The 12006-nt window shown below is 38.0% G+C and overlaps 3 protein-coding genes across 4 annotated transcripts in view; 1 reads left to right on the top strand and 2 right to left on the bottom strand.

Annotated features, from left to right (window-relative positions):
* Window positions 1–12006, bottom strand: part of LOC125897389 (xaa-Arg dipeptidase-like) — a 649571-nt gene that overhangs the window by 455746 nt on the left and 181819 nt on the right. The window lies entirely within an intron of this gene.
* gjb7 (gap junction protein beta 7) lies at window positions 1053–7937 on the bottom strand. The gene is made up of 2 exons (XM_049590744.1): window positions 7701–7937; window positions 1053–4615 (listed from the first exon to the last, which is right to left on the bottom strand). Exon 2 carries the CDS (start codon window positions 4598–4600, stop codon window positions 3806–3808), a length of 795 nt encoding a protein of 264 aa, XP_049446701.1. The 5' UTR covers window positions 4601–4615; window positions 7701–7937; the 3' UTR covers window positions 1053–3805.
* smim8 (small integral membrane protein 8) lies at window positions 9553–11752 on the top strand. Its single transcript, XM_049590763.1, has 2 exons — window positions 9553–9816; window positions 11506–11752. The coding sequence occupies exons 1-2, from the start codon at window positions 9688–9690 to the stop codon at window positions 11662–11664; spliced, it is 288 nt and encodes a 95-aa protein (XP_049446720.1). The 5' UTR covers window positions 9553–9687; the 3' UTR covers window positions 11665–11752.

Raw genomic sequence — 12006 nt, 5'->3', positions numbered from 1 at the left:
GTCAACTTCAGATCCACTGATTGTTCTCAACCATCTAAATCTGCTCTTACCCAGCTGTACTGAATGATGAATCCTACTTGGGTGTAAGTAGCCTATTAGCATAGGCAACACCTCATAAACACTATATAAGGGTAGGTGTGTCATTGTATGCAAAGACTCTGGCACATGGTCAAGAATTGGAGAGAAGCCACCAAAAAAGCTGTAGAAGATGCTCTACAGTTGTGACAAGACATGCTGTGAGATAAAGTTAATAATGTTTCAGACTGTCAGTACTGGTGTTAGAGGAAAATTGAAAACCAAGCAATGAAAAAACAACCTGTGGCAGCAGCAGTGGTGGAGGAAGTATTCAGATCTTTTACTTAATTAAAAGCACTAATCCCACACTGTAAAAGTACTGTTACTAGTAAAAGTCCTGCATTGAAAATATTACTGAAGTTAAAATATACAAGTACAATAAGGGAAATGTATTTAAGTATTAAAGTACCAATGCATTTAGTTAGATTATATGATATTAATGCATTTTTCAGTGTTCCTCAAATGTAAAACTTGTGTTTCCTCATGATGGACAACAGTTTGTGGACTGTGAAAGCAATGTTTTCCCCGTCTTTTTAAGAGTGCTCTCGACCATGCATAAGATTTTCTCTCACCTAAGAGAAGAGCAAAAATAAGAAAACTGGTGAATTCCAGAAGAAAAAAAAAAGAACAAGTTGTGGCTACAAACAAAAATAAGAGAACTTCTTTTCATTTATAGATTCCTGCATGAGGCTCAATAAGTTTTATTTGTTCAGTCTACACAAAAAATTCTAGAACTAATCATGTTTTTTGATTTTTATACCTACAGACCGTTTCAAACTGGACAACATAAACATTCTAAATGGGTCCCTTTGTATTTTCTGTTTGAAAGTATATTAATGCAGAAGCTGACAGGAAGTAAACAGGGACCAAAGTTGTTGCCCTGTAATGACAGAGGGACAAAGTGCTCATAGGAGTCATTTCACAATCTATTACATTGTGTGTTCACTTTGTGGTTCAGAAAGAAAAACACATTTAGTTAAAGGTGTATAAATAATTTATTATTGCACTTAACATGTTCAGAAGCAATAATATACAATTAGCATTTGAATAGTATACATGTTAAACAGACACTGCACCTTTACAAAATCTATACAAAGGATAACTAATAGGCTGGCTAATCTTAAATTTGATGCTTCTCATTTTAAATAAAAATATATACCTTGTCATGCATCATACACACATACCGATTGTTGCAAAATATTGCTTTTGATGATATAAGTCAGTCACTTCATCCTCTCAAAGAAACCAATCAGTGTTGCCAAATGATAGATCAATGTGTCTGAAACCATGAAACATTTTCAGAATACACACAACCTGTGGTCCTGTTAGATATTATCAATTTGCTTCTTACTACAGCTTAAAGGAGGCTAACAGATCTTTAATGAGCAAAGAGTTTTAATCTTGTTAGTTTCTCATTTTCCTTTCTGGCTGGCACTTATACACAAAATATTTTAATTTCACTTTCTACGTTAGCAATTACTTTGAATGCATACATAAGTCATAATTTGTTATCAATCAAAATTAGAATTGATAGTGGAGAGAGGTCAAGTAATTTGTGATGATCAGTTGATTGACAGATTCTCAGATGATCAGCTGAGAAATCAGACATCAATATTTATCTTATGTTTATTATTAAAATGATATTTTAAATCAGATAAAGGAATACAGGCACAATATATTATATAAAAATGAAATTGTGAGTGAATCCATGACATGATGCATAATATTAGAATATTTAATTCCAGCAATTTGTTTTTCAAGTGCCCTTTTTCTTTGTCAATCAAGACAAAGTGCAGAACTAATTCTGTAATTGGCTGTCCACTCATTCAGGCCAAAGCAACAGCCAATCACATCCACCCTGTTTCACCCACATATTGCTGGGGGAAAAACAAAAACAAAACAACAAATACAGACTGATTCTTCGTGATTTTTGTGTTACATTGAACATTTTGGGCCTCATATTAATCAGAAGGTAACTGGAGATATAGTTTATTTCTATGGTCAGAGTTTTGTAGCTATTGTATCTCCCATGAACTTTCAACAAGTAATAACCACTCATAACTCCACCTCTGCAGCTGCAGTATAACTAGTAACTAGTATTACTAGTTATAGAAACCAAAAAAACTGTCATTCTTGTCAGTCTGTTGATTGGTCAATAGAGAATGGTCACTCTGCTCAGGGCTGTGAGTTGTCCCTGTGGACTATGGCAACCCTTAACTCCTGCGCTTGCCTGAGAAGGACTAAATGCACAAATCCACTATTTTTTCAATATCCCATGGAGAGAGATTCTCACTACAGCCTGTTCTGTTTTGTTCTGAAAACGTTGGCGCACAACCCCTTTCTGTGAAATTAAATGAGTGGCAGACTTCCATCTGTGTCACCAGTGAAGAGCCAGGAAATACAGCAAGTACTGGATAGATAGATAGCTAGAGCAGTTAGTGACAACAACCCCGCCCACATGTAAGGGTACTGTTTGCAGTGGAAATGCTAAACAGACCTAGGGTCTACTATGTACCATGTCTTAAGTTACTTTTGGTTCCAGAGGTGCTATACCAAAAGTGTTTGGAGGAAACAGGGCTATATTGTGCATGATTTCAGTCTGTATGAGGCAGTCCATGATGCAACTTGTGTCTTTGATTGCGTCTCTCTGCTCAGTAAATAGTGATGGCCTCATGAAGCCTCATGAAGCATTTTCTTTTTTTTTTGAGCCCACTACATGGCACCTTTTGTTCAACAAAAGGTTGAAAGCACACTGAATTGCTAGTCTTTGAGCCTCTCTCTTTAAACCAAGAGCGCCATCTAGTGGGCTCAGAAAATAAAGAAACTGCTTCATGAGGCTTCATTCTGCCATCATACCCAGTAAACATGCCAAGAAATAGCATTTTTGTAGTTTTTAAGCCCTACCTGAGATTATCATAATTGTTAGTATTATGATTATTATTATTATTATTATTACTGTCATTATTATTATTATTATCACAATAGACCATATCACTGCGCAGAAGGAAATGTGCATCTACTCATGGATGAGATGCTCAAGATGTAAACATTAATGGCGTCCTCCTTTGCTGAGTTGTAACGTTAGCTAGCTCAGTGGTGCTAGGTGGGCTAGCAGTGGCTATACACTTGGTAGGTGTATTTCAGAAGACAGAAAAATAGTTCCTACATGAAACTACTCACAAAAGGGTTTTCAAACACTTTGTGCCATCTAGTTAGCCATTATATTTGAGAGAAGGCAGAAGTCTCTGTGGTCAATATCTCCAACACTCAGCAACTCACACCAAAACTGTCTAGACTAATAAATAGCCCTACAGGTAAGAGGAAAAATATGTAGGCCTATTTCTGATTCAGGGGTGAACTGTCCCTTTAACAAAAAAGGAAAGCTGTTGAATTTGAGTTAAAATCATGTCTTCACCAAAACGGAATCTTTAGAGATTGGGTCCAGTGTAGAGTTAGACAAAATTTGATATTGACATAACATTCATCAGTATTTTGACTGTTCATCAATATCTGTAATTAGTCTGTTCACACTAATGAATGATACAGTTGGCCATAACTTTTCTCTGTTTAGGCCCAGTTATGTCAATAAATCTTTTACAGCTCTTTTCTACAGCACAGATTGTAAAAATTGACACGTCAGCAGTTTTCATGTTAATTTGTCAGGTACAAAAGGTTTCACTGTAGTTTCACTTTGACAAGGGAACATGAGCTTCCAGTCATTCCCAGCCCTTTAAGACTTGACAGGCAGGTTTTCAGCAGTGGATGCAGGCTGTGTGCTGCTGTCCTCTCTGTTTACTATAGGCTCACACTCAGCAGAGACAAACCTGTTGACAATGGATACAGGTGGCTGGCAGTCGCTGACAGCCCTCTCCTTCACAGGGACGTACCGCCTGGTGAAACATTTCCACAGCTGCTTCCATACAATGTACAGGAGCTCCACAAAATTCAAAATGATACACAGAATGGATGTGCATCCCATGATGTACAGGAAGATCTTCTTTTCTGTGGCTCTGGAGATATAACAATCCACTGTGTTGGGACAGGGACTCTGGCTGCAGCGGAGCAGCATGGGCACCTCAAAGCCATTGTACACAAAGTAGAAAGCGAGCAGGGAGCCTGCCTCAAAGCTTATCTTGAAGACCAGGCTGATGATGTAGGTGCAGAACAGACCTCCATCAATGCTCCCTTTGTCCTTGTACAGTTTCCGCTTGTGTTTGGCCTCCCGGTGCTCCCTGTAGGCCACATGCAGGGCCACCAGCAGGGATGGGGTGGAGACCATGATAAGCTGCAGGGCCCAGAGCCGCACCTGGGAGATGGGGAAAAACTGGTCGAAGCAGGCATTCTCACAGCCGGGCTGCCGGGTGTTGCACACGAAATCCTTCTGCTCATCCTTCCACACCTGCTCGGCTGCCGCCACGTACACCAGGATCCTGAAGAGAAAGACCACAGAGAGCCAGATGCGCCCGATCACAGTAGAGTATTTGTTCACCCCACTGAGGACGTTCTCCAGAAAGCCCCAGTTCATCTTCCTCTGAGTCTCCTGTCAGGAAATAAACCAACAGTTGGAACTGAATAAAACACAGCAGGGGCTGTTAAATGTTTGTTTACAGAAATATACCAGTGTTTTTGCATTTTTTGACGAATTTACCACAGGTGACATACTTGTATATACACAGTACTGATGACCACATTCCTGGCAGCCATTTATTTCCATTCATTGCATACAAAATATAGCGCAGCAGAAGTGTGGGATATTTGTGTACATAAATCTACTAGTATTTTTGCTTTTTTTCCCTTTAATTTACAAAAAAGTAACAGACCTAATATAAGCCATTGATTTCCATTCATTCCATACAAAATATAGCATAGCAGGAGCTGTTGGTTATTATTTATAGAAACATACCAGAGTTATTGCTTTTCTTTTTTCAAATTACAAATTAACACAAATTACATACTTAATATAAACAAAACTGACGACCCTGTTCCTGAAAGCCATTGATTTCCATGCATCGCATACAAAATATAGCACAGCAGGTACTGTAGGATATTTGTGTACAGAAATATACCAGTATTTTTGCATTTTTAAAAAATATTTCATAAATGACATACTTTATAAACACAGTACTGATGGCTACAATCCTAGAAGCCACTGATTTCCATTCATTTAAAGATAAAGCAAAGCAGAAGGATATTTGTGTACAGAAATATACTAGTGTTTTTCATTTTCTGTTTTTTTAATTACAAATGAACACAAATGACATACTTTTATATATTCAGTACTGATGACCATGTTCCTGGAAGCCACTGATTTTAATTCATTACACTACATTATGAAAATAATTTGACACTTCCCAAAAACACTGGCACAGTCCCGCAAGGCTATAGTTTAGAGGACAGTGTAGCGTGAACAGAAAATCTGCTCAACACATTCATGATAATCTACAATAGGAACTCATGTCTCTGTTCAAATTAAGGCAGCATAGTGTGGCCTCCTATCTTGTCTTTATTTCATAAATATTTTGCCACCTGTCTTCTTCCCTATTCCACTGTTAGGATGGCAGTTGGAATCTTGTAGCTGATAATGTGCGTCAGTGGAGCAAATAAATTTGCAAATATTCAAATGACCACAAACCAACAGCTGGGCGTGGGTTATCCACCCCCGATGATTGGTTCACACAAGTATGGCGTAGTTACACATATTGCTCAGGGCTATGTAAAGACTAGAGCTAGTGTTACACCAAGTTCTGTGACCCATTAGATTCAGTGACATGACCAGGATTTTCAATGTTTTGTATCATATGTTGTCGTACTTTATGCACATAGCTTTTAAACATCTTGTAGATATGTTTCCAGTGGCAACACAGCTGAAATTCTTTATCAGATTACAGAATTTGAACTATGGTTCCCCACCAGGGGTTCAGGGACCTCCAGGGATCCTTGAAAGAGTTTAAGGGGGACCCCAGAAATAGTTTATTTTCACTATTAAATTCATTATAGAAGTGAGCCCAATGTGAGTATGAGTCAGACAAATGATTACTCTGATCATAGGTTTCGCTTTCTCCACAGTTATCTCCTCATCTGTTGTTGACAGTGGCAGAATTCTGGTTTAGATCATATCTAACTACCAAGGGGTTGTTGTTGGGTTTTTTTTCCAGATCAAAATGTCACCGAAAATTTACTTTGCCAGAAAATTTTGAGCATCAGACACTTAATTACCTGCATTCTGGGGATTTGTATGCACCAATTTGTGCAGTTTTGCCTCAATTTATGGTGTAAATGTCTTCGCTTTTGTCAAAATAAAAGTCCTCTGCTACTTTCATGTTTGTATTCAGGCTGTTCCCATGCAATGTTTGTACGTTTTCTTATGAAAAGTAATGCACCAAAATTGGTACATATCCTGCGTAAAGATGAGCCAGAAATTATGTGTAAAACCTGTGTATTTGGGAGGGCTGTGATCATGTGACCAATGCGCTGACCAAAACGAAGAATAAAGTAAGATGGATGGTTGAGATGGTGGAAGGGTAACAAAACACAGGACTTTCACCGAGGAGACCTGTTCAGAACTGTATGAACTTCCTTTAAGTCATTTTAGGGTCGGTCGTCATCATGTTTCTTTTCCTAAACCTAACCACAGTACCTTTACTTACATAAACCTAAACTACGTAACTTTATGTCAAGTACATAACATCAACTGTGGGGCGCTAATTCATAGGATTTCACACAAACTGTTGCATGAGATAACATTGTTTTACTGGGGGAGACAAAAAGGTGCTTCCAAACCGCGATCACACCTATTCTTGGAATTCACAGTAAAGTTTTTGTGTTCAAAACAAAACAGAAAGTGTGTGATACAGCTGATATCGCACGGTAGGCTACAGTTTGTTATGAGTGTGGCTGGATAGGGTGTCACCAAAATCAAAAATAATTGTTGAATTTTCAAATTTTAGATGGTCCTTGGATACATCATGTTAGATGAACACTTTCCTCATAAAAAAAATCAAAATTAATTTATTCTACATGTCATTTAAAATTTTGCCAAAATAAACTGTTTGCATGAAGTAACCAGCATGCAGGACAAGAGTATAAAAAAAAGAAGAGACCTTTTTTTTTTTACCTCCACGATGTCATGTGATTTCTACCAGTCACTCAGGGAGACTCAAGGCAAAATATTTGTAGCTTTTGGGAGGGTAACAAAAATGAACAAAACAAAAAAACAAAAAACGAAGACACACAGCAGCCATCCCCTTCCTCTCTCAATTGAAGAACAGTCCCTTAAAAATGTCTGTGCCCAATAGAGCTTTTTATGCTGACTGATAGGCTACTACAGTATTATTACTGTAGGGACTGTTAGTGTAATTTATTAATCTTCTGAATATAGGCTAATCATAAGAATTTTTTCAAAGCATCCGACATTTAACACAGTTTGATTGATGTTATGTGGGTCACTGTATGTTTGTAACAGGTAGGTAGCCGTAAGGACAGAGCTCATCACACACTGTAGGCCTAATGCTATAATTTTTACTTTTCATTTAATAGACACTGATATGTCATCTTAGTAAAACATCAAATAATTCATATAAAGCTGAGCAGATTTTATTCAAAGAGAGATGTTTGCAGAAACTTACCGATGGTGCCCAGGGGATCTGTCCTCTGTGATAGCAGGTACCTGTGCCGTGTGTCCTCTGCTGTGTGCACACCTGCAGGGGACAGCTCTGTGCCACACCCTATCCAACCACACTCATAACATACTATAGCCTACTGTGATATCAGCTATATTACACACTTTCTGTTTTGTTTTTAACGCACAGACTTTACTATGAATTCCAAGAAGAGCCTTCTTCCACATCACCTGTTGAGCATGTACGAAGTGAGGCGTGTGTGTGTGTGTGTGTGTGTGTGTGTGTACACAGACATCACCATGGAGCTGTCTAATGCAAATAATACCCACTGTCTGTCCTGTTCAGGCTCAGTGTGGGGGAGGAGAAATGACCTTAAAATACACACAGCATCAAATGTGTTTTATTTGCTTATTCTGTCACCTGGACTGACTCATGTAACTTTGATGAGAGTGAGATCGCATGACACTGCTGGTGAATAATACATGTAACCTCAGGTCTGTGTCTCCCTGGTGTCTGTGTGTCTTATTTGACAGGTTCAGTACACTCTTAAAAAACATCCCAAAGCCTTTAATAGGTCTACTTTGATTGTGGTTCCCATTTTCTTCATGTGTGTCTGTGGTAGTTATATTATATTATATATTACATTATATTTGTAGATTGCCCACAAAGCTGGAATTTATCCAACAACTAAGAGAATCCGGAGGATATTTTCAGTGAGCTGTTCCAATAACTGGGGGCGCTGTTCCCATGTAAATAGTCTATTTGAGTAAAGTGAGGTAAACTGGGATACCTGTCATATCATCGTGAAAACCGTCAGTACTTCCCTACTGCAGTATTACATGTAAGAAAGTACGATCTCCTTTTTAATTCTATGTATGTTTTATTCTGTGTTACTAATGCAAATTAAACTTTTACACACTCAGCTTATAAAATATCATGACTTGTTAAAGTTTACCTACATTTTTATGAAGTATTTAAAAGCACCCACAACGGAAAAATACTGTTTACATGTTTATACATCAGCAGTGGTGGAGCCACACATGAAACATTCAGGGCTCAGTGCCAAGTATAGGAAGATGTGCCTCACTTAGGTGATGACAACAGGACATAAGTATGAATAGTTCTTTAGTGCACTCGCATAGTTACAATGTGAAACTAACAGTAAACAGCTTAAATGTACACAATGTAACAAAAATGCAATGTTTGGGTTGGACTTTCAGGTGTGGAAAGGTCCTCAGTTTCACTCCTGCAACCTTAAAGGGTGCAAAAAAGTGTCGGATGTTACCATTTTTAAGTTACATATCATAGATAGGGTAGGAATTTAGTGTGAATAATATTACTAATCTTACAATGGATTTTTGTGACACTAAGCTGAAGTGGAATTCGCAGGATGAATGTTTATCTGACAAATATGTATCCGTACCATAATAATCTGGGCTGGTCAAACTACAAATTAAGGATCCTCAACAATGCTAATGTGGTCTGTAATTCTCTGAGTAAAATATTAGGCCAGTGGATGAACAATCACTCAGTTCCTGATATTTCTTTAGAATATGGCACAGATTTTGGGGCTTTGGAAATGGCTGAAGCCCCAAACGCCACCCTCTTGCTCCACCTCTGTGCATAATAATAATGATCCAGTATCTCAGTAGCCTACATAATAGGCCTAATATTAATAAAGCCATTTTTGTCTGCATTAAGAACTTTAAATTAGTCTATTATCTCCGGGTCCTCCAACTTCCTCCCACAGTAGGGTGGCCCTGCCATTCGATAGTTGGTATCACCCGCTCATAACCACTGGGGGCGCTGTGGCCTTTGACGCCGTATATTCACCACTCTCCTCTTCTTCTTCTAACTCCTCACAGTCGTCTTTGACTTTGCGACATGGCTGCGTCCAGGGAAGTAGCGTAGTCCACAAGTCTGCAATGTTTATCTACCAAGTTTCTCTATCGTATATGTCTCCATAGAGCTGCCGTTCACAGTTCTGACGGACATGTCGGATAAAGAGGTCGGTAAAGGGAAGGAGAGTCCCGCCGAAAAGGGCTTCAGGACCCCCGGGCTGAGAGGCGTACAGACCACCACTCTGTTCCGAGCTTTCAACCCTGAACTCTTCATTAAACCTGTAAGACACAAACACACGCTCAGTTAGCTGGTCTTTGAGTCAAATAACGCCGACACTTGTTTCTACTACTTAAAATTGAGCATAACCTCTGTATAGCTAGTAATTTATAACATGGTGTCTGGAGTGTGCATAAATGTTTCAATAAATCATTTTGTTACTCTGTCTTTAAATTCTAACATTTTAATTAACCTACAAAATAATTTGTTTTTTGTTTGTTTGTTTGTTTGTTTGTTTTTCTATATTGTCCCCGCTCGTGTGTCGTCCTTTTAATGTTTACAGTTTGGAGATAGATTAAAAGACATGCAGGCAGTGCATAACACCAAAACAGGGACTCTTACACACAAACATAATATTACAAAATCTAGTTCCGGTTTGACTTTTCAAAGTAAAGCAATATACAGTAACAGACGTGGATGTATCTCTATTGTCTGGAAAGGTAAAAGACTGTCGAATTGTCTGTTGTCTGTGCATAAAAGTTCATTATTTACCCATAAATTATTATAAAAGTCTTCAGTCAAGGACCACTTACTTGCCTTTTTGGCAAGGCAACCTAAACTGGGACCAAGTCATGACCAAGACCTGAGTGTATCAAGACCGAGACAAGACCAAGTCCTGATTATTGCAAGTCCCACACTGCAAGATACACTTACAATAAAATGTAGAAATGCAGACCATAAGTACTTCTCAAACTGATCTGAAAGATCCACATTCCTACAAAACACCTACAGAAAACAAAGATTCCTCTTTATTCACCTCTTTTAGGGATTCACGATATTGTTTTGTTTTTGTTTTTGGTTTTTTTTTGTGAGAGAGCAGATACTAACCTGTCCACTTTTTTCCCTACCTAATTTTAGTGATCATCAAGTCTCTTCTGTAGTGGAATTAACATCATATTATGCATGAATTCTCTTATTGTGATGGCCCACCAGCAGATGGAGACATAAAATAAAATATTTTCAATGTATATAATATTCATTCATTATGCAAAATAATCCATAGTAACCAAGAAGCATTGCGGAGGGGACTTTTATATATATTGGAATTTTCTGAGGAGCTGAAATATCCAGAGTTCTCTTTGTGTGAGACGAAGACAAGACAGAGTAAAAATACAGTGGAGTATGAGACAAGACCTTCAAAAAATGTTTGAGAGCAAGACTGATCTCAAGTATTACAACACTGTTTTCTGGAGCTTTCAACCACATCTCAAAGTTTTCACCAGCAAACAAGGCTATAAGTAGCTTTGAATTGAGGTTATTTTCTCAGATGTCAATGGAGCTTGAATCCTGACTGTTTTAAGAGGGTTCACAAGGAAACAGTGGCACTGCCCTTTTTAAAATTTAAATAAATCTAAAAATGAGTCTAAAACAATCCGTAGACATCTTGAAATGATGTTTAGTGCACCTTTTTATGAATTGAAAATGTGTAATAATGCAGAATAAGCTGAGAAACATCTTTCCCCTTAACTAATTTGGGGCTTTAAGCTCAACATCAGCCTCATAAAATATCAGGCAACTATTTTGAGTGACAGAAGTACTATGAAATATATCTCCCAACTGGAAATACCTATCTGTTATTAATGGGTGAGTCATTACTGATTATTTCACTGACGCAAAATGAGATAGTTCATCTGGCTACAGGATAAATCTCCTCCAGACATTCACTGTGACACAACACTGTGTTGTTTTGCAGAATAAACCAGTGATGGCGTTTGGACTGGTGACCATCACCTTGTGTGTGGGCTACCTGGGCTATATGCACGCCATGAAAGAAAACGACCAGCAGCTGTACGAGGCCATCGACAGCGAAGGAGAGAGATACATGAAGAGGAAGACCTCCAAATGGGACTGATGGCACAACATATTGTTTAACACTGTGTGTGTATGTGTGTTTATATTTTGTTATAACAGAGGGAAATTAAAACCTGAGTGGACTGAAACCTTTTAAGTCTGCTCAAATGCTTGAAACCACAGCTGGGAGAAAAAAATCCAAGACAAAATCAGATTGTTTTCAAATTTAGTGCAATAAAAATATGTGATATGTAAATAATATTCAAAATGAAAATAGAAGTCATGTATGATATCACTTCATATTAATTTGTTTCTATCTGTGTTACAATTTCTGGATTACTGTTTATGAATTCATCATTTGATTATTCACTTCATAGTGCATTCACTGGTGTAGCCCCCCCAC

Source organism: Epinephelus fuscoguttatus, linkage group LG11 (assembly GCF_011397635.1).
Source record: "Epinephelus fuscoguttatus linkage group LG11, E.fuscoguttatus.final_Chr_v1".
NCBI lineage: Eukaryota > Metazoa > Chordata > Actinopteri > Perciformes > Serranidae > Epinephelus > Epinephelus fuscoguttatus.
This window is presented reverse-complemented; position numbering and strand designations above follow the sequence as displayed.

What these genes read in the sequence shown, in the direction of transcription:
- gjb7 (XM_049590744.1), bottom strand. Translation starts at nt 4,600, where the DNA reads ATGAACTGGGGCTTTCTGGAGAACGTCCTCAGTGGGGTGAACAAATAC.
- smim8 (XM_049590763.1), top strand. Translation starts at nt 9,688, where the DNA reads ATGTCGGATAAAGAGGTCGGTAAAGGGAAGGAGAGTCCCGCCGAAAAG. An exon ending in CTGAACTCTTCATTAAACCT is followed by an intron (nt 9,817 to 11,505) that starts GTAAGACACAAA and finishes GTTGTTTTGCAG; the next exon opens with AATAAACCAGTGATGGCGTT.